This window comes from Dipodomys spectabilis, unplaced genomic scaffold (assembly GCF_019054845.1).
Source record: "Dipodomys spectabilis isolate Male_0828 unplaced genomic scaffold, ASM1905484v1 ptg000015l, whole genome shotgun sequence".
NCBI lineage: Eukaryota > Metazoa > Chordata > Mammalia > Rodentia > Heteromyidae > Dipodomys > Dipodomys spectabilis.
In genome coordinates this window covers 9,166,236-9,194,136 of record NW_024870692.1, presented here as the reverse complement: position 1 = coordinate 9,194,136, position 27,901 = coordinate 9,166,236, and the positions used below count along the sequence as shown (strand labels likewise).

Genomic DNA, 27,901 nt, shown 5'->3' with positions numbered 1-27,901 from the left:
TTCATGTTTCAGTTTAAATGTTACTTTGGGAAAGCCACCCCTGAATCCATCACCCACATGAGATTGCTGCACAGTACTCTATTAATTATACTTTATACAATTGGAAACATATATTCACTAGTGATTTAATTCTTTAATACTTCTTTTTCCTACTATATAACTTACACACCACAAGGGCAGATATTATGCTTGATTCTGTCCAATCTCATTTATCTAACTTTCTATTTAACCAAAACCCATATCACTCCTTATGTCAGCGATATAACAGATACTAGTATACAGGAGCAAACAGGTACCTGCACTTCTGAGAGATACAGAAGCAAAGAAGCAAGGTGAAAAGATTGATGTGTGCAGTAAGGTATACTCTTCCTCAAGGGCATTAAGAATCCTAAATATGTTATTTAGGATAAAGCTAGAGGGGAAACATAACTAAGTTATGTTTCATGAAAAGTCTAAAACGTATTCCCAATAGGTGGATGATTCTGCTCCTAGAATAATTCAGAGACCCAGATTTCCTCTCATTTGTGTCTCTGCCACTTCTTAAATGTGGCCACAGAAGAGGAAAGAAAATGGAAGATAGCTTGGGGAAGTTTTTTGCTTTGGTTTTAGTGGTTTTAGTACAACGGTTATACCTAACTTCTCTTAGGCTGGTGAAGATAAAGAACCACAATGGATTTGGCGATCAGACATAACTTTCCACAGGACCTGGTACAATTGTGGCATTATGAAGAAATAAAGACACGTTATAGTTGCAGCTCGTTCCCCTAAAATTTAAAATCTCTTAGTGTGTGCATAGAAATGAATATTGTATTTTATGCAGTAGTATAATGTTATGGACTTGTTTCCCAGGACAGCCAACTTCTGTTCACTTGAATTCCCAGTCACCTTCAAATTTTCCTTTTTTAAAAATTTCCTATGGCTTTTTGCTTGTTCCAAATCTGGAACACGCTTTTGCATCCTTAGGTTTGGATAACTGCATTAGGCTAAGTCCACATTTAAAGCAACGGATTAGAAATGAGCACTGAAAAGCAGATCGTACAATTAAGGACCCTGTGTATCATGATGGAACCTGGAACTCGGAGACACACCCCTAGTTCACTATGAAAATTGTGTACATATATTTTATGGCATTTCTCATAATATCTTGTTCAGGAGAAAGCACTGCAGAAATCTAAATTCATCTTTGGTACCAAGGCAGACACACGATCACGTGTGTTCATCTTGTTTGCACAGAAAGCATTTCCATTCTCAAATCTTCCACCGAATCTTAACATTAAAGGTACAGGAACCCCGGGCTCTTTCTAAAGGGACTTCAGCCAAAAGCATTCACCCTGACTTCAAAGTTAAGAACTAACTCGAAACCCAGATTTTACTAACTTATCTATCCTACCGAGTTGAAAAAGCGAAATAGAGTCTGTCTCTCTCTTTTTAATCTTACTTTCCCCACCGAGAATCCTCCCTGCTCCGTCCCGGAGAGCAATTTCCTGCACCCGGGTAGAGAATTTAGACTGGAGCCCGGCAGGTGGAGACCCGGTGCGGGAGGAGATTGCACTGCGGATGCGGCTGTGAGCACACCGACGGCATCTCCGGGAAAGTTGGCAGAGCAGGTGCAGCGCGGCCGGGAGGTGGAACCGCGGCGTGCGGAGGTCCGCAGCTCCCGCAGTCGGCGCCGCGGAAGCCCGAGGCCCAGGCTGCGCACCGCAGGACGCCCGCCACGCCCCACACCGCCCGGCGGGCGAGAACGCGGAAGGCGGCCAGACCCCGCCGGGCCGCCGTAGCGCCGCGGCACGGGCCGCCCCTCCCGCGCCGCTCTCCGCCCCCTCGCCTCCCGGCGCCGCGGCAGCTCCGGGCAGCCAGCACCGCCGCCGCCGCCGCCGCCGCCGCCGCCGCTTCCTCCTCTGCAGCCGTTCGGCCGCTGCGTGACGCGTCGTTTCCTCCCAACATGGCGGCCGGGGCAGGCTGGCGGTGATGGAGACCCGTCCGCGGCTCCGGCGGGTGCTAATCCCCACAGTAGCCAGGGCAGCCTTCCTGTCGCCGGGCCTCTGAGCCTCCTCGGCCTCGGCCCTCGGGTCCCGGAAGACGGCCTCCTGGGTCGGGCTCCCTCACCGCCGCTGGGCCCCGGAGGGACGAGAGAGGTGGGGGAGCGGCCGGGACGCGACCCCCGGGCCCGACAGGAGCGGAGGCCGGACGGGCGCGGCCCTCGAGGGGGCCACCTTGCCGGGGCAGCGAGGCTCTCGACGCCCCTCGCCCGCAGCGCGGCGGGGCCGGCGCGGCCGTCCCTCCCCGCTCCCGCCGCTGCCCTCCACGCCTCCCCTCCCTTCCCCGTCCCCTCTCCTTTCTCTCCGCTCTTCCTCCTCCCCTCCTCCTCGCCGTCGTCCCCGTCTTCCCCCTTTCCAGCCGCCGGGAGCCGCGGGTCGGACGCCCCGCCGCCGCCGCCTTCTCCGCGTCCATGTATGAGGGCAAGAAGACGAAGAACATGTTCCTGACCCGAGCCCTGGAGAAGATTCTGGCCGACAAGGAAGTGAAGAAGGCGCATCACTCCCAGCTGCGCAAAGCGTGCGAGGTGGCCTTAGGTGAGGGGGGAGGCCCGGGGCCGGGGGGTCCCGCCGGGAAGGTGGGGTCGCCGGGGCGGGGCTGGGGGGGCTGGTCCCGGGCCCCGCGCCGCTCACCTCGGGGAGCTCCCCGAGCTTCCGGCCGCCCCGGCCCGAGTTGACGGTAACTCGGCTGGATGTGGGGCGCCGCGCCGGCGGGGTGGAGGAGGGCGGCCGGGCCGGGCCGGGCCGGGCGGAGGGCGGCGGCGCACCCGAGGGGTCGGACGGGAGCGAGCGGAGAGGGTGGTATTAGTGCACCCGCGCGGCGCAGACAGGATGGATAGATAGATCGATCCCCGCCAGCCTTTGTGATGGAACCGAAGATGAGCTGTTGTTTTGTTAGCTCGGAGATCGAGGTGGGGCCGAGGTGTCGGGATTGCGTGTGGGAAGGGCTCCATCATTACCGTAGTAACTTTATCATTTCTGTTCTTCCCCCCTCCCACCCCCACCCCGTGGTTACTTTAGGAATATGGGCTGAAGTTGTTCCCTTGTTGACAGTCTCGGGAAAGGGGTTTGCGAGAGGCGTGCAGCCCATTCTGACATCTCCCCGCCTCCGCCACAGGAAAAACAGGAGTGATGTTGTAGTTAACTGGGCTGACCTGGAAGAACAAGACCCGGAGGTTAAGGGGTGGCGGTGGCGGTGTGAAAACCGGGAGATCTAAGTGGCTTTTAGGAAACCCGGGAAGGAAGGGTTTGAAATGGGGGAAATGAAAAAGACAATGACACCCACCAGCCACATGTCTGGGCAGTGGCAGCTGCTTTCCAGCTTCAATTGTGATTTATAGTTTAGATGGAAGAGATTGTGGTATAATGAAGACCGCAGCAGGGGAAAATCCAAACAATACCTAGAGCCAGGGTAGGCAGATGAGGTATTGATTGGGGGTGGAGGGAATTATAGGTAGCTCTGTTGTATCTATCAATCAAAGGAGGGACTTTTAAAGAGAGTTCAGGACATTTAACGTAGTGATAAATCTCTGAGGCTTACACTTTATAGCAGTGGAGATGCAGAGTAGGCTAGATTAGCAAGACATGAAGTTTGTTAAGTGTGTTTTGGAAAAATAATAAGAACATCTCGAAAGAGGAAAAAAAAACCATAATGTATGCTGAAGTAAGAGCATAAATTTAAACTTCACAGCTTAAAAGGCTACTTTGCCTTTTAATCTTTTTTTTCCGGTTGTGAACTCTGGGCCTGGGCACTGTCCCTCAGCTCTTCAGCTTAAGGCTAGCGCTCTACCACTTGAGCCACAGTGCCACTTCCGGCTTTTTTCTTTTTTGCTTATGTGGTGCTGAGGAATCGAATCCAGGGCCTCATGCATGCAAGGCAAGCATGCTACCACTGAGCCACCTTCTCAGCCCGCCTTTTGATCTTTAAAAATAAAAGATTACTATGCCACTTGCTATAATATGCTATCTACAGTTTTTCTTTTCTGGATTCTTACAGTTGGTGATAGGAAACACATAGAAGAGATTTCAGTATGAAATTAATTTAGCCAGATGCACTGGTACACACCTGTAATCTCAATGTGAAAGTGGGGTGGCTGACACAGGAGGGTTATAAATTTGGGGTCAGAAGTCTCAACAAAACTGGATTTGTAGTATATTGGACTTCAGGTGTTTTTTTTTCTTTCTCTTTGCTTCTCTTATGAGTCACAGGTTTTTTGTTTTATTATTCTTGTAGATAACAAGAAATTGTTCTAGGTATATGAAAGGCAAATACTGTATATCTGGGTCTTGAAAGAATTAACTATTAAGTGAGGGTGACATGAGGAAATAATGTATTTTTTAGAGAATTGTTAGCTTATAGATAATTTTGCAGGGTAAAGGACATAGAATTTTAAAGTTTTATGTTTGAGAACTCAGATTTTTCATGTTAGAGTTTTTTAAAAAATATGTTAAATAGTAAAGATCTACCTAAAGAAATGGAATGTGCTATGTATATACACCTGCTCCCCTAAAAAAATGCTGCGGTTTTAATAGTGATTCTGTGGAAATGCTAGGTCTACGTATTAGTTCTGTTTTGGGATTATTAGGTAAGTCTGTTGGCCTTAAATTCCTTCTCTGAATTAGAGTGTTGAACTTAATATTTGTACAGTCACCTCCCCTCTAATGTGCCATGAATATGAATGCAGTCTGTCTTTAACTTGTGCATTTAGTATTCCTGCTACTTTAGATTGGCATATTTAGAGGACTTATAAACTCTGTAAATGCATCTTTACCATTACATCTTTACCATTTCTCGTGGTAAGTTTTTTGGTGCTATGTGTATTAGCTGTATTATGGTTGTCTTTCCAGGTACTTGAGATGCACAAAGCATTTTCTTTGAACTTCATAAAAGTTACATTTAGCCTGCTACAGTGTAAAAGTTCCATCTGCAATTTCATGGTAGCTAGTCCCTGATGATTTTTGTTTTTTCTCTTGTCATCCATCAGTATTAAACAAACAAATGGTAGAGATAACCTCTTTCATCCTGTCAGAAAGTATATCACCTAATTTGCTATACTCAAATATGTATTGTGTCTGGAAGTTATTAAAGGCTTCCCTCCTCTTCACTATTGGAGTCTAGGCCAGTCCCCCTTTGGTCCCGTAATAGTCCATGTGGCCTTTAAACTGGATGGGAAAGCAGATTGGAGTGGCCTAGTTTGTTCATCCTTCGTTTATAGATTGTGAGTGGGTGGAATTGAATGATGGAGGTACAGAGGTCATTTTGTGGGGAGTGTTACAACCTTTCTAAATATGCCTGCATATATTCATTCTCCCTTACAGTATTAATCATCACTTACTTGGAACTGAAGGGAGATGGATAATAAACAAGAACATATATTCTGTATATATACTTTTAACACTTCATTGACTTTCATTTGAAAATCTTTTTATTGAAGTGTTAGTAGAGTTCAGATCCCTGGTATTTAAAATTAATTCCCAACTTTAGCATGACTAATTAAAGAAGTTTTCTGTAAATCACAGATTGTAATTTGTTTATTATTCAGAACATTTTATTTTCTGGCTAAAATGCATAATTTTTAAAGAAAACATTGTCATTAATGGAGATTTTGTTTATTATAACAGAATCCATTCTCAAAGACACTACCTAAACAAACTTCCGTACGCAAAAGTAAATCTTTAAAGGATATGCAAAGTTATTTAAAACTTATTTCAAATTTTCTTAAAACGTTAGATTTTATTTTGAAGATGGTTTTTAAAAAAAGCTCCCTCCCCCCTGATTATGATTTATATGAAGCCCACAAGCCCAGCAGCAACTTCACATTGGCCTTCTTGGTACCTGCCCTACCACAATTTTCTGCAGTGCACATTGAATTCTGCAGAGTGAGGGTGTCTGGGCTGCCCTAGCTTAGTCTGATCCACTCCTGCACTTGAGAATCCTGAATTAAAAATAGTCTGGCCATCTGCTGGCAGATGAGACAACAGCTGAACTATTTTTAGTTTCAAAGAATTTAGGATTGTTTTGGGATTGGGCTTGAAGGTAGCATTGTTTATCTCGGGATTGTGCATATCCCAACCATGCTTCTAAATTTTAGGAGTTTCTTTGATGTATTGTTGTTCAGTTAAGTTCAATTTTGGATAGAAGGCAGAAGATACTCTGCAAATGTTAAAGTGAAGAGTTCAAGGTTGTTAAACTGGCACTGGTACAGAATAGGAGGGACTTGTATGATCAGAAACAGGTTTTAAAGGAAAGAAAGGCATATAGAGGCAGTGATTTGGAAGAGATGTGAGTTCCTAAATGGATATGAGAGAATGATGAGAAACAGAATAATTCTTAGAGAAGTAATTTTTGTCTTAGAGAACATGAATTTATGTGTTTCATCATAAAATAAAGTGATCCCACTTACTAGTTTTCTTATAGTATACTATTATTTATAGTTACTTTCCCCAGAAATAATCAATTTAATGTTGATACTCAAACTTTTTTTTTTTTGGGGGGGTATGGTTGTGGGGTCTGAACTCTGGGCCTGGGCGCTGTCCCTCAGCTCTTCAGCTCAAGGCTAGCGCTCTATCACTTGAGCCACAGCGCCACTTCCGGCTTTTTTCTTTTTGCTTATGTGGTGCTGGGGAGTCGAACCCAGGGCCTCATGCATGCAAGGCAAGTGCTCTACCACTGAGCCACCTTCCCAGCCCTTGATACTCAAACTTTATACAACTGTCTTACTGCTGCCCCACTTATCACACACTGTTTTTGGATGGTAATAATATAAAAAAGGGAATATATGCGTGGAGGGGAACTTTCTTGAGTACTTTGGCCCTTGTATGCTACTTTTGGTAACTATTAGTTTTTGTCACTTTCCCCATTTTCAAAAATGTGACATCTCCAACAATGTCCTATAGTCCATGAATACTTTAATTATAGTTAGAATCAGTTATTAAGTCTCCTGTAAGCCTGTCTAAATATCTGAAGTAAAAGATGTTTTTAGTTTTGAATGCTTGAGAAAGCTAGGGGAGAATAATACAATGAGTGAAATGACTAAAAGGAAGATCCTGTTTATATTTGTCCTTTTCCATTTCAGATTGGTTTTAAGGACCCTTAAAATGCTACCCTTCAGGATAGCATTGAATGAAATAAATGATGTAGATCATAAATTCTTAGAAAAGCCTTGTTAGAAGTAAATCGGTTGAAGAAATATATTTAGGGTACAGTGTATATTTCCATTTTGAAATTTACAATGCACATGAACAATGTACCCTCTAAGGAATAAACCTGTTCAGGCTTCTTCCCCCTGTATTTATTTACTTGGCCCCTTTTTAGTCTGTAAACACAATTAATGCCTCTAGGACACATTGTTCCTTGAAAATTTCTTTGGGATGTTGTTTAAGAGGAAAGAAAAGCAAAGTAGATAATACTATAGGCCAACCACTGATGAAACTGTCTTTCAGCTCAGTCATCTTTGTTAAGAAAGTAGTACTCTTGATAGTGTGAAAAGGGAGGAAGAGACAGTTGACATGATTAAGATCAAAAGAGTGGTTTGCTGTTTTTTTTTTCATTACTCCATCTAGTGGCAGGTAGCTAGTTTTTCTCCCTTGTAAAGTTTAATTTAACAGAAAATTATGAATGGAAATAACAGTGCCATTATATTCTTTTTATAAATGGAAGCATATTTGCAAAGGAAAAACACATGAATAAATTATAATAAGTATATGTTCTTGCCAGGTGGTGTGGTGTGTGCCTGTAGTCTTAACTATTTGGCTAAGACGAGTATTTATTGAAGCCTGGAATCTGAGATCAGCCTGGACAATTTGGGGATATCTGGTCTCAAAAACAAAACAACTGGGGAGTGGCTCAAATGGTAGAACATCTAGCAAATGCTAGGCTCTAAGTTCAAACCCAAGTATGCTCCCCACCCCAAACCAAACTAAAATAAACCAAACATAGAAATTAACTAGCCTTCACTCAGATATTTATGGAATTCCTTATATGTTTAAGGTGCTGCTCTAGTGCCAAGCATACAGGAATAAACCAAATAGGCTTTATGGAACTTGACATTCTTGTAGTGTGAGGATACTAGAAACTACAAATGAATAATTATTAGAGTATCTGAAGAAATAATTCAGAAGGGTAGGAGCTTCAGATAGGGTTATCAGGGAAGGCCTTTCTGTGAAGTGACCTTTGAGCCTAGACCTAATCATTAATGGTTTTAAGCCTTGTTGAAACTGAAACAGAACAGCAAGACTTACGGGTTTGTACTTGATGTGTTTCAGGATGCAAGGAGCTTATGTAGCTAGGGGACAGGAAAAAAGGGAAATCAAGGCAGATTTAGAGTTTATTTTTAACAGGAAGAAAGCCATGAGCATTTTTGAACAGGGGAGTGACATACTGCATTTATTTATGTATGTATGTATTTATTTATTAGTGTATTTAGTGTTAGTCCTGGGATATGAACTCAGAGTCTTTTGCTTTCCCTGACCTTTTGTGCTCAAGGCTAGCCCTATACCACTTAAGCCACAGATCCCTTCTAGCCTTTTGGATGTTAATTAGATGGGTTTCATAGACTTCCCTGTCCAAGCCAGCTTCATACTGTGATCTTCAGTCTATCTCAGCCTCTTGACTAGCTAGGATTACAAGTGTGAGCTCTTGGCACCTGGCTGCATTTTTATTTTTAAAGACTCCTGTTGGCCAGAGGTGATAGAGACTAAGAAAGAAGACTGGTGGCAATGGAAAGTGTGAGAATTTTTTGTTAGGAATATATTTTTAAAGGATCCATAGAATTTGCTGATGGCTGAATAACAAAATGAATTACATCCAGTTTGTAACTGAAGTTCCAGAATGCTTAGAGATTACATACCTTGATAGAGGAAAACTAGAAGCCAAAGTGATTTTAAACAGGCCTTCCCTATATAGGTCAGGCTGGCCTTAAACTTAACCTCCTGTCTTAACTTTATGTGTGTATATCACCTGCCTTCTGGAAATAGGTTTTTATATAGCAAGACATTGTTATCCTGCCAATTTTATATGTATTTAAATTTTGTTTTGTTGAGATGATGTCTTTTGTAGTCCAGGCTGGCCTCAAATTCATGATCTTCCTGAGTTCTGGGAATACTGACATGCACATCACTTCCGATTTTAGAATTTTGTTTTTGATGATTTTGGGCTTGAACTCGGGGCCTTACACATAGTGGGAAGTGCTGACACTGAATTCTATTCCCAGCTCTAAAATTTGTGTGTGTGTGTGTGTGTGCGTGCGTGTGTGCGCACGCGCGCGCACGTGCTAGTACAGTGTTTGAACTCAGGGTCTCTGACTCTCATTTAGCTTTGTGTATGTGCACTGTCCCTGAGGTTTTTTTTTTTTGTTGTTGTTGTTCAAGACCAGCTCTCTACCACTTGAGTCATAGCTCTGCTTCCAGCTTTTTGGTTAATTGGAGATAAGAGTCTCATAGACTTCTCTACCTGGACTGGCTTTGAACTTTGAGCCTTGTCTCAGCTTTGTGAGTAGCTAGGATTATAGATGTGAGCTGCTGGTACCCAGCAATAACAACATGTGAAATGTTAATCTAATTGAAACATTTAATGCCAGATATGGTGGTTCATGCCTATAATCCCCTCCTCAAGGCAAAAGCAAGCATGGGCATAAAGAGTTAACCTCAGAAAAACAATCTAAAGGGCTGGTGGTATAAGCTCTGGGGTCAGTTCTCAATACTGAAAAGAAGAAAGGAAAGAAGTTGGGGGGAAAAGCCTCAACATTTTAAAGTATTTTTTTCAAATTACAATCTAAATTCACATTTGTTGGAGTATGGGCACAAGTCTCAAATACATTGTTCAAAAATTTGAGCCATTTTATTTGTAAGGCAATTATAGAAGAAAGAACAGGTGACAGTTCTTGCTTACTATATGCCACTTTGGCTTTATCTTCATTAGTCCTCAAAATAAGCCTGAATGCTTAAGTACTAGTATTGCCTACATTTTGCAGGTGGAAGAAATTGAGCTTGGAGTTTGTGAGGCAGAGTTAGAGCATGATTCCACACAGACCTTATACATAGCTATCTTAGGATTTGTGCAGTGTTTGTTTTAGTTTAATGTGGCAGTCCTAACCTGCACTTTTGGACTACCTGTTAAATATAACAAGTTACAGAAGGGAAAAAACTCTCGGGAGATAGAAAGGCTCTAATCAAGAGAAGAAAAAGGACAATACATAGACAAAAAATAATAATACTGGAGAATACTATAATACACATTTCAGTAATATTACTCTTAAGAAAAGGCAAATTCATATCTAAGGTATTTATTTAGGTACTAGGGCTTGAACTCAGAGCCTTGTGATCTCAGTTTTTTTTTTCCTCAAAGCTGGTGCTCCACTTCTAGCTTTTTTGCTGGTTTATTGGAGATAGGAGTCTCACAGGCTTTTCTGCACAGGCAGGCTTCAAAGTTGATCCTCCTACCTCAGCCTTCTGTGTGGTTAGGATTACAGGTGTGAATTATCAGCATCTAGCTTTTTTCAATTTTTTTTTTTTTTTTTGGTTGGTTGTGGGGCTTGAACTCTGGGCCTGGGCACTGTCCCTCAGCTCTTCAGCTCAAGGCTAGCACTCTGCCTCTTGAGCCACAGCGCCACTTCCGGTTTTTTGGTGGTTTATTGGAGATAAGAGTCTCATGGATTCCGCCCAGGCTGGCTTTGAACTGTGATCATCAGATCTCAGCCTCCTGAGTAGCTAGGATGACAGATGTGAGCCTCTGGTGCCCAGCCTTTTCTAAAAATTTTAAACAAAAATGGCATATAACAAGTGGTTTGTAAAGTGTTTCTATTTTTGAGTCATGTGGAAATTTGAACAGTCTTGCAACTTTCAGTTAGGCTAGCTTTTATTGTAATTACCATATTCCTAACCCTTAAAAATATGTTCACTTGCTTTTTAGCTTAGTACTTTGTACTTACATGTAAAATGATTTTAAGAATTGGAATCAAAATCTTGCTAAAGTATCATGCATAAGTACATATAAGACTTTGATACCTAAAAAATAACGTATATTTCAGTCACTTTATCAGTACATACATGTTATTATTGTCATGATTTTGTTTTCTATTCACTCATCAATGTTTCATATGTATTTTCTATATGTTGTGTTCCTACGCAGGTTTTAATATGTGTCATTTGTTTGAATATGTTTTAGTACTCAGGACAGGAACATTTAAATCCTCCACAGGTAGGTAGGTAGGTGTGTGTGTGTGTGTGTGTGTGTGTGTGTGTGTGTGTGTGTGTGTGTGTGTGTGTGTGTGTGTGTGTGTGTGTGTGTGTGTGTGTGTGTGTGTGTGTGTCCTAGAATTCGGAACATTTAAATCCTCCACAGGTAGGTGTGTGTGTGTGTGTGTGTGTGTGTGTGTGTGTGTCCTAGAATTCAGGGCCTGGGTACTAGCATTCTACTACTTGAGCCACATCACCACATCTGGTTTTATCTATTTATGTGGTACTGAGGAATTGAACCTAGGGCTTCATGCTAGGCAAGCCACATTCCCAGCTCTTCCACAGATATTTTTAACTTTCCAAAGTATTTATATGTATATATTTTAAAGTAATCAAATTTATATGTGACTTAAAAAAAGGATTAGGTAATTTAGGAAATATTCTTATGTAATCTACTTTAACTTAAGCTTTTTACAGTTCTTTGATAACCTTATTTAGCAACTTAAACTAAAATTGAGGGTTCTTAATGTGGAATGTGCAGAACAAAGTTAAAATACAAAATACCATAAAAAGTGTTTTGTATACTACCTTTTACATTGCAGCAGATGTCTATGAACGAAGCCTTGTAATAGGAAAGAATAATTACAAGAAGATGATTGAAAAAACAGCTTAATACTTTGTTGAATGGCAACTCCTTTGTACAACTACTTAAAAATAATCTATCTATCTATCTATCTATCTATCTTTTTGGTTTAGCTCAGAGCCTGGACATTGTCCCTGAGCTCTTTTTGCTCAAGGCTAGCATTCTACCACTTTGAACCACAGCTCTACTTCTGGTTTTCTGGGGATTAATTGGAAATGAAAATCTCATGGACTTTCCTTGTCCGGGTTGGCTTTGAATCATGATCCTCAGATAAAAATATATTTTAAAAATGTTTATATAGGGGCTGGGAAGGTGGCTCAGTGGTAGAGTGCTTGCCTTGCATGCATGAGGCCCTGGATTCGATTCCTCAGCACCACATAAGCAAAAAGAAAGAAGCTGGAAGTGGTGCTGTGGCTCAAGTGGTAGAGCGCTAGCCTTGAGCTGAAGAGCTGAGGGACAGCGCCCAGGACCAGAGTTCAGGCCCCACAACTGGACCTTCCCTCCCCCCCCCAAAAAAAAATGTTTATATACCAATTTTGGCAACCTAGGTAAAGAATTATTGTAATATCTTGTAACACAGCTAATTTAGGGGAGAAGCAGTACTAGGGTTTGAACATGCTAGGCAGGTACTCTACCACTAAGCTACTCTTCTTTTTTTTCAGGTTATTTTTGAAATAAGGTCTTCTGCCTAGGCACATACCTGGACCATGATCCAGGTATTTTAGCATTCCTTCTTAGCTGAAAGATAGATGTGAGCAATCATAACTGGCTTTTTTCCACTGAAATGGAGTCTTTGGACTTTCTTCTTGGGCTAACCTGGAACCACAATCTTCCTGATCTTTGCTTTCTACATAATTTAGGACAACAGGCAGTTATCACTGCACCCAGCTATAGGAATCTCATGAACTTTTCTGCTAGGGCTAGCCTCAAACCATTTGTTGTCTTCCAAGTAGCTTGGATTCAAGTGCCAGATATCAATACCTGGTTTATAAGCAGGAAACACAAGAGTAGAACAAGGAATTACCACCACCTCAGCTATCTACTATTTTGCTTTATATGATCAGGTGTGTATAAATTAATAAATCTAAGCAAGATACATGTAAGAATTTTATAGGATTTAATCTAATTTCTTTGGATTAAAAAAACTTCATCTTTAAGTCTGTCATGGGGTTTCAGGAGATTAACCAACATATGTATGCCACAGCTGAATGTCAAGTTAAATACATAGGACATAATAACTTCTATAATACCATTCTGAAGAACCTTCAAGAAATTTTCATTTTGCATATAGAAAAGTATTAAACATATATACTATAGCAGGGTATAACATGGGGTATGTATTTAATGAGCTCATATTTCCCCCCTCTGAATTGATGAGTGTTTTAACAGTAAGCAACTTAAAAGGCATTTTGTCACATTTTATTCCATTTGTTATTTTCAGTTTGTGTTTAATATCTAACCTGTTACCTTGTATCATTGGTGTAGACATCTTTATTGCCCCTTTTGAAAATCTTGCTTGCTGGTTTTTCCACATAATTTTAGGATTAAAAAAGCTTCTCTCAATAATAGAGAATAATAAAAATAAATTTATCAGTGTTTTGGCTTTTATTCTTATGTATTAAAGTGGAAGACATTGATTACTTTGTTTCACTTATTGGATCCTCATACTAAATTTCCTACATTTATTACCTACTTAATTGAGAATGTGTTTAATGCAATGAGAAGCAAAAGCTTAGTATGTAATTTCTAATGTGAATCTTTAGAAATAAGAATGGTATGCATTGTCTGGTGGTAATGTAAAGAATAGAGATAAGATGTAGATTAATATCAATTATGTTATTAAGCTCTTAAAATATACACCAGTGTGCCCCCCCAAAGTTTTAATTATCAGGACATAGAAGTAATATAAATATCAACTCTGTAGAAATCAATCTCATAGCTGTGTTTTCAGAAGACATAAGGGCAGAAATTGAGGTTACATTATCACTTCCTTGAACTGTTCCTTTCATGTTCATTTCATCTTCATGGTGCTTATCTCTCAGATTGTCTGTCTGCATTGATAAATGATTCACAAAGACAAATTTTAAAGCAATTAAGGCAGTTTAAAAATTATCATAGGGTAACTTGAAATACACATTAGCCTGTAGTTAACCCTGATGTGATCTCCCACATGTCCATTAAGTTGTGTGGAAATGGGAGAAAATTGAATTTGTAGCAAAATAGATTTATGGCAAGCTACCTCTAGCCCCCAGAAGGATGACAAAGAGCGAATAAAGGACGAAAGAGAAGATAAAGAAGAGAGGGTATTTTATGCCATATAAATGTAACTCGATATCAGTGACTCATGTGTATAATCCTAGCTGCTCAGTAGGCTGAGATCTGAGGATCATAGTTCAAAGCCAACTCAGGCAGGAAAGTCCATGAGCCTCTTAACTCCAGTTAATCACAGAAGTGGTTCTGTGGCTCAAGGTAGAGTATTAGACTTGAACAAAAGGAGCTCTGGGACAGTGCCCAGGCCAACCTCCAGGACCAGAAAAAAAAAAAATCACATAAAGCTATACGAAATAGAAAACCTAGTAGTGTTAACCAATAGATTTATTATGTAAATTATTGGGTCTACTTCCTTTCTAGAGTTAGATAGCAAATTCTTTTCAGTTATATAGAACCTGTGACATAGAAATTATTTTTCTGAATCAAAACACAGAATTGTTGATATTGTTATTCTCATATTTCATATTTATAAATGCTTTTTGAAATAAATGAGCTAAAATTTATGTTCATTTAATTATAACTTGATTACAACTTGTTTAGTCCTGAGAGGATGAACTTGTGTCATCTTTTCTCATCTTTTGGGAAATTTTTCAAAAATCTTTTCTCATATTAACATGAATCTAATCTTTGGGATAATCTTTGGGAATATTAAACATATTAGCAATTTATATGTTGATGCTATCTTTAAATTTATAGAAGGTATTTTTGCTTTCAGCATCTGAGTTTTGCCCCCTTGAGAGAATGAGAAATTTGACTAAAATAATGAAAGAGAATGGAATAATTTTGGAACATGAGGCATTATAGAAATGGAAGGATTAGGACAAAGCTTGAGAAGATTGGAACCAAGCCTGAGAAAAGGTTCTTTTTAAGAATAGCATGAAGTTGTTATAGATAAGAAACTAGAAAGGTGCTGAATGGTGAGGTGAGAAAGTATTAAAAATAACTTTTTTTTTTTACTTTGCACTTAAGAACAATGAACATTATTTAAATGGTGTAGCCACTCATTAAAACTTGATGATTACTTATTCTGGGTATGTGGAGGATGATGTCCATTAATTAGTTCTTTTTTTTAATTAAAAAAAAAGAAGTAGGTTTTGCCTTAGGTGGATCTGTGAGACAGCTAATGTTTTTCTTCAAAATTTTGTTATTGTGAGCTCTAATTTACTATAGGTTTGAAAATCAATTTTACAAACTTTCATTTAACAAACATTGAATCCCTCAATATATTTTAAGATAATACTAGATACTGAGGAAGCTAGGGAACATTCATATTCTTACATTCGGCCTTTCAGGGATTTATAGTCTCTTGAGTTGAGGAGACAAATTTACATTAAATGGAGGTTTTAAATAATGAGCTGTCAAGGTAGACATATAAAATTGATGGAAACCCAAAGAACACAAAAGTTCCAGGAGTAGTAGAGGGATTATTTTAGACCTCAGTCTTGGAAGATGGACAGTGGAGTATGCTGTAGAAGACCATTACAGATAGAATTATTTGCTGGAGTACAAAAGTATAGGAAAGTATGCCTTTGGGAACTGCATTCTTTGGCCTGCAGAAAGTCTGGTATTACTGTGGGTATAATCAGGATTATAATAATTTGATAGGAGCCAAATTACTAAAGATCTTTTATGCCATGCTGAGGAATTTTGAAATTTTGTGATAGATGTTACCAAGCAAGCAAAGGCAATGAAATGAGGTTGAAGTTCACAAAATCACTCTGTTGATATAAAAAAAATAGAACTGGAGGCAGTTGAGATCATTACAATAATTGTTAGCATAGCCAAGGTTTGAACTAGAGGCATTAAATATGGAAAGCTTGGATCTTTGACTTCATCATTATTTAAGTGTGAGAAATGAGAAGAAAGTCTTTGAGGATGATCCTGGGATGTCTGTTGAGCCCCAAATCTTTGAATCTGTTCAAAATTAGCAATACAAAGTTGGGCATGTTGATACATACCTGTAATTCTAGCCCATAGGAGGCTGAGGCAGGAAAATCATGAGCTCAAGGTCAACAGGCTGTGTTCTGGTTCAAGTCTGTGTTCCGTATTCAAAACAATGTTCTGGTCAGATCTATTCTCAAAAAGCAAACAATCAGTACAAGGAAGTAAGCACATTTGAAGTTCAAGAGTTTAGGAAAAAGAAAGATAGCTACATTTAAATTTAGTTTGAGATGCCAGTGGGACATGAATAGGTGAGACATGTAAGTAATGTTTAATTGACAGTAGTTTATAACATGAAAAGCCTTTGGAGAGTGATTTTCAGAGATTAGGTATTATCAGCATACAGGTACAACAATATTCTTTCTGGAAAAAACGAGTGGTATATTAAGTTTTACTGGTAAATATACTGTTACTACTTCCAGACACATAATTTCTTCAAGAAACATCGAAGTACCCACTTTTTTTCAGATCTTATGCTAAGTTAGGGATGCAAACATATAGAACATGGTCTTTTCTATAAAGGAGCAACTTGAAGGATATTAACACATAAAATAGATCCAATATAATAAGGTAAGTGCTGTGATTATCATAACCAGAGGAACTCATGGGTAGAAAAGTAATTAGCCTGTAGGTTCAGGAGAAGTGAGCTAGAAGGGTTTTATCCAAAGAAGATGGATGGGAAAAATGTTTGGGGGAGTGGAGAATATCATTAGCTAAAGTGAGGCATGAATAGTTGAAAAAAAATGAAGCAGGAGAGTTACCTAAAGGATGAACATTTTAAATATAAGTATGAATGGTAAGAGATGGGACTCATGAAAGTTTTACAGGTATTAGAAAACCACTGGCAGATTTTTTGATTGGGAAGTGACATAGAACATGATCAATGGAGTCTTTTGAAGTACTTGTTAGGCAAATTGATGATGAGGTTGCATTCAGGTACAGGACACAACAAAAGGCTAGAGCTATGAAACGGATCTTTTTAGGATACATGTAATTTTTTTTTTTTTTATTGGAGTATGGACTACAGAGAAGAACATTTAGGGAGGGTTTTGGGTGCCATACTGATGAGTTTCAACTGGTAGAAGTACTTATTCTTGGCTATACACCAAGATCACCCATGGAATTTCTTTCTTTTTTTTTTCTTTTTTTTGGGGGGGTCTGATCGTGGGACCTGAACTCTGGGCCTGGGCACTGTCCCTCAGCTCTTCAGCTCAAAGCTAGCGCTCTACCACTTGAGCCACAGCACCACTTCCGGCTTTTTTTTTCTGCTTATGTGGTGCTGAGGAATCGAACCCAGGCAGGGCCTCATGCATGCAAGGCAAGCACTCTACCACTGAGGCACCTTCCCAGCCCCAGCACCTGCCCACTTTCCTGTCATTCATTTAAAAAACTTTTTATGGTTTGTATTAATTACACCACCAGGCTGTAATGGTATTTCAGTTGTACATATACTATCCCTTACTCAGAGCAACAGTCTCTACAGCTTTCTCCTTGCTCCCCACTCCCTGTTCATCAGTAGCTTTCATTGAGACTCATACTGACTTCATACATAGTTGAAATAAACTTCAACATTTTTACCCTTAATTTTTTTCCCTCTCCCTTTCTACTCAACATCCTAAATAGTCCTATAGTTAGAATCATGTTTTGTGTATATACATAAAGAATATGTATATGAGTATATATACATATGTTTGTACTTACTTTTTGTCAAATTAGAAATTCCACTCAATAGCTGTCTAGTTTTATTATAAAGACAGTATTAGCCTAAAAAAGGAGTTGAGGCCTTTTCTATTACCTATAGAATTGGTGCTAATCCTTTCATAAACATTTGATAGATTTCTATAGTGAAATGATTTGGTCTAGGAGATTTCATTTTTGGTAGTTCTTAAGCTATTAATTCACTCTTCTTTAATAATTGTAGGTTTATTCAAATTATTTCATATTGGGATAATTGTGGTAGTTTCTCCTTTGTGGGGAATTTGACTTTTTATCTCCATTGACCCAAGTTTATGCTTAGTCTCTTTAATGTCATCAGTGTATAGTGATGACAGCCTGTACTGTGTATCCTGTCCTGTCCTGTCTTCCTCATAATGTTCCTGTGTCTGTTTTTGTCAGTATAGTAGAACTAATCAATTTTATTGATCTTTTCAAAGAACCTACCTGATTTATATATTTTTTTCTTTTCTAATTTGCAATTTCATTGATTTTTAATCTTATTCCTTTCTGCTTGCTTTGTGTTTACCCTGTACTGCCTCCCAGTTTCTCAAGATGAGAAGCTTCAAATTGGAGACTTTACTCCTCTTTTTTATTAACTTATTAGTTATACTTTCCTCTTTTCTGGTGAACTTTCCCACATGGCATGCTTTAGCTATATCTCAAAATTTTGCTGCATCTTCATGCTTATCCAATTTTTAAATTTTTTTGAATTCCCTTTTGATTGATGCATTATTTCTAAGTATATAATCTTCAAGTGTTTAGCAGTGTTATTATTCCTTTTGATTTCTTATTTCTGTTTCTAGTAGTTAGAACACAGTAGGTATGACCTTGCTTCTTTTAAATTTGTGTGTGTACTGTGTAGTTAGTAGCTTAGGATATGGGCTATCTTGGTGGATGTTTCATAGACATTTGAATAATTTATGTTTAGTTTCTGAGTGGAGTATTTCATAAATTTAAATCCTGCTAATTGATAGTGTTTACTTCAGTATCTTAGGTAATTTTTTTTGTCTAATTCTGTTAATTGTCGCGATGTCTTTGACTATAATTGCAGATAATTCTATTTTTTCTGTTCACTATTTTTCAATGTCATCTTTTTTGAAATAGTTTTTGTATACATACTTAGGATTACCATGGGTTCTTGGTGTATTGACCCTTATTATGTAATAACTTGTGCAGTCATTTTGTTGTTGTGTCCAGTTATTTTTATCAGATGGTAATATAGCCACTCCTCTCTTTTGATATCTTTTCCTATCTATTTCAAACTACGTATATCATTTTACTGTATTTGAAATTAGTTTTGTGTAGATAGTGCATAGAAAACACATCCTTATCTGGGGGTTTTACTTTCCTCAGTTTCAGTTACTAGCAGCCAACTTCAGTCTGAAAATATTAAATGGAAAATTCCAGAATTAATAAGTTTTAAGTTTCACTGAACCTCATTAAGATGTGCACTATTCCATACCCAGCATATCCTCACTGTATCTCCTATATACCCACCAGTTAGTCATTGAGTAGCTACTTCATTTATCAGATCCACTGACACAGTATTATGGTCTTTCAGTTCTAGTAATCTTTATTTACAAAATAATGATCCTAATGCACAATAGTAGTATTGCTGATAGTTTGTATACAGTGAAGAGAAACTATAAATTGCTTTATTTAAATGAAAGGGAAATTTCTTGATTAAATAAGGGAAGGAAAAAAATCGTGTTGGTTGCTAGTATCTACATCTGCAGTAAGATTAATGTTGTAAGTGCTTTGCTAAAATGGGAATACATTTGTATATGAATATATAGGAAAAGATGATTTGGAATATAATTACACATATTTACTGGTGGTCTTGGAATTTGTCCTCCATTAGGGGAGACTACTGTTAGTTGGTCATGTTTTCTAAAATCCTAATTGCCAAACTGTTTTAATTCTTGTACTTAGACTTGTTATATTTAATGCAATATTTATAATGTTATCGTTTAACTCCTCTTTCATTTTGTTTTATTTTCTCTTGGCCTGCTATTTTTCTTCCCTTTGAATCTTTTCTTGCCATTATGTTGCCATAGGTTCCTTGGAAAAGTTTAGTACAGTTTTTCTTTTTCTGAAGTGTTTTTAAGTGTATCTTTTTACTTATTTTTAAGTGGTTATGCTAGGCATTACATTATCTATATGTAACTTTTCACAATATATTGAGGTTAACATTTAGTCAATTTTGAGTAGAGTCTAGAAACCTTATCTTCATTTTGGTCCTATTACCTTTGTACTTTGTAAAATTGTTGTCTTAAATACTTTCCCTATATAAATGACCCATAAATGACTATATTCAAATATAAAATGTAAGAACTTCAAGAGGAAAAAGGATAGTGTTATATTTTCCCATATTTTTACCATTTTCTGTTCTTTTTGGTGTTTCACAGCTTCTTTATTCTTTCCTAGTTATCTTTATATTCTTTCCTTTGAAGAACATTAGCTCTGTGCGTGTGTGTCTGTGTCTGTGTATGTATGTATGTGTATGTGTGTGTTTGTGTGCATGCCTGCGTATATTGATTCTACGGCTTGAACTTAGGGCCTGGGGGCAGCCCCTGAGCTTTTTTGCTGAAAGTTAGCTTACCACTTGAGCCACAGCTCTGCTTCTGTTTTTTTGGTGGTTAATTGGAGATAAAAGCCTCATGGTCTTTCCTGCCTGGGATGAGTTTAAACAATGATCCTCAGAGTTTAGCCTCCTGAGTAGCTGAGATTACATTGTGAGCCACCAGTGCCCCTGCTATTAGCAGTTTTTTAGGGGAGGTCTGGTGATGACTTTTCTTTAGTTATCTTTTTTTTTAATTTTTATTTTATTGTAAAGATGCTATATAGAGGAGTCACAGTTACTTGAGTAAGGTTTTAATTATCTTTTATCTGGAAAAGGGCATATTTCATATGAAAAAGAAGCATGAGTTTATATTCATGTTATGACTATAAGATACATCTATACATAAATAGCTGGTTAACATTTCTTTCAGTTCTTGGAAATGTGCCACTTACCCAAATGTTGTTCTCTGTTAATGTTTTAAAGTCCACTACTAATAATTGTTTTTCCACAGATAATATGTCCTTTCTTTGTACTAGTTTTCAAGATTTCATTGTCTAGTTTTCTGGTTTGTTTATGATGATGTCATGCATTTTCTTTGATTTCTAGTTTGTTTTTGTTTACTCAGCTTCTTGAATCTATAGATTTGTATATAGTGCCAATGTATTTTGTATTAGTAGTTACAAAACCACTGTTAGTTGTATAGCCAATTTCATGTATCTACTGGTTGTCTTGGACTTTGTCCTCCATTGATAAGGGGAAACTACTGATAATTGGTTATGTTTTCTAAAATTGCATTTGCCAAACTGTCCTAATTCTTATACCTAGATTTGTTATATTTACTGTAATATTTAATAGAAAACATTTTCTATTAGATATATTTAAAATACTTTTTTCAAAAATAAGATTATATCTCAAGTAATAATTAAAATTTTAACATATCAAGTATGTTCTGTGATCCAGTGTAAAATATATATTCTTTTTTTTTTTTTTTTGGTCGGCCATGGGGCTTGAACTCTGGGCCTGGGCGCTATTCCTCAGCCCTTCAGCTCAAGGCCAGCGCTCTACCACTTGAGCTACAGCGCCACTTCCAGTTTTCTGGTGGTTTATTGGAGATGGGAGTCTCACGGTCTCTCCTGCCTGGGCTGGCTTTGAACCGCGATCCTCAGATCTCAGCCTCCTGAGTAGCTAGGATTACAGGCGTGAGCCACCGGCGCCCGGCTTTTTTTTTTGTCCAGTCCTGGGGCTTGAGCTCAGGGGCTTCTGCATTGTCCCTGAGCTTCTTTTGCTCAAGGCTAGCACTCTACCACTTGAGCCACAGTACCCCTTCCGACATTTTTTGTTTATGTGGTACTGAGGAGCCAGGGCTCCATGCATGCTAGGCAAGCACTCTACCACGAAGCTACATTCCCAGCCCCAAACCATATATTCTTGTGGATTGCAATAAACAGATGTTTTATGTTCTGCACTGGGATTTGAACCCAGGACCCTGTGCTTGCTAGAACCATGCCCTCTGCCATTTGAGCCATAACCTCAGCCCATTTTGTTATAGTTATTTTTCTAATAGAGTCTGACATGTGAGGCCTACTTTAGGCCTCATTCTTCATATCTATAGAACAGGTATGTTCCACCATACCCAACTTAGGAGATGAGGGTCTCACTAACTTTTTCCCTGTACTGGCCTTGAACTGCTATTTTTTCAGACTCTGCCTTCCAGGTAGCTAGGATTATAGTCATGTGCCGCAATTTTTGGCCTTTTCACAGTACAAAGAAGTGTTTGAAAACAGTGGGTTAAAATTCACATTTTGTTTAAAACTAGCATCCCTGAATTCTGAAAAAAGACATTTTTTTCCCTCCATATCACGTAGGTTTCATAGCTTATTTTTCTAACCAATTAAAACTCAAGAAATCTAACTGGCTAAGCTCTGAATAAACTAAAGACAGGACTTTATAGATAGCATTTTCTGCTACTGATGTTAGACATAAGAAACAAAAGTAGGAAAGGTATGAGAAAAAGGGATAAAGAAATAGCAACGTAAAGGAAGTTTTTGTTTTTTTTCTCTACAGAGTAATAATTGCCTATTTACTATGTGACTGACACTCTGCAAAGTGCTAGTAAGGCAAAAATAAAAATAGAAACCCTTCCTATTCTGGTTAGTAGATCACTAAAGCTGATTTCTTTTGCCTAACTGAAACTTTATATACTTCAATCACATCTTCCCCTTTCCCAGACTGTTAACTACCATTATATCCTTGTTTCTATGGTTCTACTTTTTAAAATTCCACATATAAGTGAGATCTTGCAGTGCTTGTTTTTCCGTGCTTGTCTAACTTCATCTAGCATAATATCCTCCTTTTTCAGCCATGTTGTCACTGATACCAAGATATCCTTCTTTAAGACTGAATATTATTTAGTGTGTATGTACCACATTGATTGATTCATTCAGTTATGATAACATTAGCCGTTGGGTCTAAGATAATTACTGTATATTTCAAGTTTACTAGGTAGGTTTTTAAATGTTTTCACAAAAAATAGTACATAAAACTCATAAAATAATATTTGATTTGAACATTTCATAATGTAAACACATAATGAAAATTCATTGTACCTCATAGATAATGTATGTTAATAAATATCCCTGGCATTCAAGAAGCTCAGAATCAAGGATAAGCAAGTAAGCACAGTGCTTTTTATGAGTAAATTCTTTATTAAAATATGTCCTTGGTTCTCGAGGCACACATAACAGGAAAGTAGGGGCTGAGTAGGAAGCTAAATCACCTGGATAAGTTGGAGTGCCATTTTGAGAGGAGGAGTCAGACTTCGACAGGTGTCAACTCTGGATTGTCCAGATTCTAAAAGATGGATAAGGAGTGTATTACAAAGATGTTAGATTAGGGGATTAAAAAAATAGGTGTATTTTGTAGAGAACTATACTTGTTAACAGCTCATTTTCTTATTCAAATCTTTAGAACATGTTAATGGAATTTACCATATACTTGGCAGTCCTTTCTCTGCCTCTCAATTACTTCTTCCATCATGGTATAACATAGTAACCGATTTATTATGCTCTGTATTATCTCTCAACTCATTAGACTTTGTGTTAGGATTTTAGATGAGTGGAACATGTTACTGCTTCACAGTGTTTGGAACCTCAGCTGGGAAAATTCAAATAGGGGAGTCTGGATTCTTCAAGAATCTTTTTCACTCACTTGTTGGTTCAAGGACTGTGCTATGATGACCAAACACTGGACTCAACTGGACTAGTGACTGAACCTCTTTTGTCTCATAGTCTCCAAGTATCTTAGGCTTCTCTCAACAGGGCCTTTAGATTCTGAAGGAGGGGAGATTGTCTGAAGAGTCAGCCTCCCTAGAAAATAAGGCAAAAACTGCTTGGCCTTTTCTGATCAAACCTTGGCAGTTGTCCACTATCAGTTTTACTGCATTTTTTTGGTTATTAAATGACTTGTTAAGGATAGCCCAAATTCAAGAGAAGGGAATTAGACTCTTGTCTCTTGGTGGGGTTATAACGAGGAATGGTCCTGGAAAAGTATAAGGAGTTATATATAACTCTTAGATTCACAATTCAAAATGATTCACAGAAATACAGGTTTGAGGAACTTTTCATTTTATAGTCCCTTACTATCTTGAGATTTGGTTGAAGCCACTTGTGATTAATTGGTGGTTAATGTGATTTTTTTTTTCTAGAGAATTTTCCTTCTGAGGTCATTCATTTAAAAGTAGAAGACTGGCAGAGAACTACAAATTCCACAAATAGTTTAGAATACTAGTAGCATTATAATAATTGATGCATAGACTCATACCGTTAATACTTTGAAGGAGACTACTTGGAATGTGTGAGTTCTGGTGAGTCTGTATAAGATAGATTGCCAAGAGGTAGATAGAAATCAATCATAATGTTTAAATGATAGATGCTGTTAAATCTATATGTGTTTGTGTTGAAGTTTGTGTTTGCATTGTTAGTGAGGAAAGAAGAGCTGCTAAACAAAGTTATTAGTAAAATATTACTAAGGAATATTCAATATATTTATAAGATCAAGTATAACTTGCATATGCTCTGTTTTTTAAACAGATCATTCTTTCCTGTTTATTGAGTTACACACCTTATCCACAGTGGTGATTATGTTCCAATTTTTGAATATATTTGAAAAGATTAAAGTTGTATTTCTTTCAAAATGCTTTAGAACTATTCTTTTTATATCAGAGAACAATGTTTTAATCTTACATATAACACAATGATTGTATTTCTAACAGGCTATTTAAATATATAAATAAAAATTGCAAGATGCTAGTGGATCACACCTGTAATCTTGGCTACTCAGGAGGCTGAGATCTGAGGATCATAGATCAAAGCCACCCTAGCTAGGAAAGTCTGTGAGACTCTTGCCTCCAATTAATTACCAAAAACCTGGAAGTGGAGCTGTGGCTCAAGTGGTCAGATTTCTATTGGGGAACAACAAAACTACCTCATGAGTGATAGGATTCCTCTCTGAGGAATCCTGTGGGAAAAGAATTGTGTAGCTCACAAGCTACATGTTTCTGTGTACATGTTTCTGTTGGGAAACCTGCCCTGGGCTGTTAGTAGTTTTGTCTGTGTTGCCATTCCAGGCCTGTGATAGGAGCTACTGGCCACATTGTAATGTCTGGGCTGTCTGGAGATCCCTTCCCACCTGCCTAGCAAGAGGCAAGCCACCACCTCCAAGAGGCCTCTTTCCCCTTCCTGTGCCTTCTGGCATAGCAAGTGCCATTTCCCACAAATACTACCTTGGGGTTCTGGTGGCACCTACAGCCTAAGCCTGCCACTCTCCCCACAGTCCTTCATGGGAATTGAACAAGCTGGATGTCTCTGAGCCCTCATTCCCAAAGGGCCATTGGCTACCAACCCCGAGTGACTGAATGACAGTTGGTGGGCTCTGCAGGCTGCTAAGACCCTATGTTACCTTCCACACATGCCTGCTGGCAAGGGGTGGGCCCCTGTCCTGTGAACTACCAGTAGAAATGTGACCAATTAGTGTGAAATGCATGTTTAGCAAGTGTTAGGTATTCAAATCAATAAATGTGAATCCTGCAAAAAAGAAAAAAAATCTCAGGAACAGCACCCAAGTCCTGAATTCAAGCTCTAGGATTGGTGCGCGCGTGCCTGCCCATGTGCCCGTGCATGTGCGCACACACATACACACACACTAAAAATCATTTTGAAAGGTATAGGGGTATTAATAACTAGAAAGGAAATAATACCTGAAATTTCAGTACTGGAATGAAGTACTGAATTTCGCAAACATCTTGTGATTTTTTTTTTCATCTCATGATTTTTATTTTGAGTATATTCTTAATTTGGTGTTTTCATTTTTTCTGTCTTTAATAATTGACATATTGTGGGCTGGGAAGGTGGCTCAGGAGTAGAGCGCTTGCCTTGCATGCCTGAGGCCCTGGGTATGATTCCTCAGCACCACATAAGCAAAAAGGAAAAAGCTGGAAGTGGCACTGTGGCTCAAGTGGTAGAGTGCTAGCCTTGAGCTGAAGAGCTGAGGGACAGCGCCCAGGCCCAGAGTTCAGGCCCCAGGAGTGGATTCCCCCCCCCCCAAAAATAATAATTGACACATTGTTTCTTTGTTCTGCTATTGAAGGTCAACCTGAACCACACTCTTTTGAAGTTTACTATGCATTCAATATATGTTAATTAAATGAGTGGTTGGATTTTTGGCTCATTGGTAAAAGGTTTAATCACTGCCTCAAAAAAATAAAGGAATTTGGCATAGACTCAATCTAGGGTTAGATATAAATGGATGTGAATGTAATGAGTAGAATCTGCCTTCTTGTTTTTTAAAAACACTTTATGGCAATAATTGTTAAAAGTATTAGTGTACTAGAATCTTCTTGAAACTTGTTAAAGATACAGATTGTATGACTTTATCATTAGATGTAGCCTCAAAATGGAGCCTAAGGATTTGCATTATTTTTCTCCTCTTCCTCCTCTAGCTCCTCCTTTGGTAGTATGGAATTTGAACTTAGGACCTATCAGATGTGAAATCCTAAGTTTAAATACCAGTACCTCAAGGAGAAAAAAAAGTTATTGAGAGTAAAGGAGAGGGAAGGAGACAAGAAGAGAAAGATAACAGCCCTCTGAAAAAGGCTTATTAGAAGAGCATTATGAAGGCCCTTAAGTAACAGGAGAAAAAAAATCCGAATTTTTGTGGGTAAAATTTAGTAATTGAAATGATCTTAATAATCCTAGTCTCATCTCTTGGGGCTAGGAAGGTGGCTCTGTGGTAGAGTGCTTACATTGCATGCGTGAGGCCCTGGGTTCGATTCCTCAGCACCATGTAAGCAGAAAAGGCCAGAAACGTCCCTAGGGCTCAAGTCGTAGAGAGCTAGCCTTGAGCTGAAATGCTGAGAGACAGTACCCAGGCCCAGAGTTCAGGCCCCAAACCAATTAAAAAAAAAATCCTAGTCTCCTAATGGGAGCAATGCATTTCTTTTGGGGGAAGTAACATTTCTCTTTCTGGGGGTTCAGAGTTAGTATTTCCCATAATTAAGTGAATTGCAGAAGTATAGCTATCAAAACTATAATCGAACTCATGGACTGTACAAAAAACAGATGGTGAATTATTGTCTTTCCATTTATTATAAGCGATCTTTGCAACCATCTAGTAGTTAAGTAAGGATTGTACTCATGGTCACATAAATATTTAATGACAAATGCTGTAGTGGCACACTCCTATAATCCTAGCTTTTTGGGAGGTTTGTGATTTGAGACTAGCAGAGGCAAAAGTTAGCAAGACAACTCAGTTCTCAACAATTATGCCAGAGTAGTACAGATCTGTATTCCCAGATATGAGTGGGAAGTGTAGGTATGAGGATTGAAGTTCCAGACAAGCTTGGACAAAAACATGAGATCTGTCACAAAAACAGACTACGAAGAAGTATGGTCTTAGCTCAAATGGTAGAGTGCCTACTTTGAAGGCCTGAGGCGTTGAGTTTGAACTCCAGAATCACCAAAAGAAAAAAAATTAGGTCAATTGATACTGTATTTTTCCCTTACCCTTTTTTTTGGGGGGGGGGGAGGGGGGGAGGTCAGTCCTGGGGCCTGAACTCTGGGCCTGGGTGCTGTCCCTCAGCTCTTCAGCTCAAGGCTAGCGCTCTACCACTTGAGCCACAGTGCCACTTCTGGCTTTTTTCTTTTTGCTTATGTGGTGCTGAGGAATCGAACCCAGGGCCTCTGGCATGCAAGGCATGCGCTCTACCACTGAGCCACCTTCCCAGCCCCTCTATATATTTTTAAAATCGGTTAAACCACTTTTTTATGTACTATTGATTTAATATTTGACATAGATTTTAAGCAATTAGGTATTGTGAACCTTCGTTGGGTAATTTTTCTTTTTGGTCACTCGTGGGGCTTGAACTCTGGGCTTGGGCGCTGTCCCTGCGCTCTTCAGCTCAAAACGAGAGCTCTACTTCTTGAGCCACACTGCCACTTCGGGTTTATTAGAGATAAGAGTCTCATGGACTTTCCTGCCCAGGCTGGCTTTGAACTGTGATCC

The 27,901-nt window shown here is 38.9% G+C and overlaps 1 protein-coding gene across 2 annotated transcripts in view; it reads left to right on the top strand.

Moving 5' to 3' along the window:
• The first annotated feature begins 1,853 nt into the window (after positions 1-1,853).
• Positions 1,854-27,901, top strand: part of Arfgef1 (ADP ribosylation factor guanine nucleotide exchange factor 1) — a 114,453-nt gene continuing 88,405 nt past the window's right edge. Inside the window, exon 1 of one of the 2 annotated variants that reach the window (XM_042666362.1) lies at positions 1,854-2,573. In XM_042666362.1, the coding sequence (XP_042522296.1) occupies positions 2,450-2,573 (124 nt within the window). In that variant the 5' untranslated portion in view covers positions 1,854-2,449. The remainder of the gene's footprint in view (positions 2,574-27,901) is intronic. The other variant, XM_042666358.1, reaches the window with a different exon arrangement.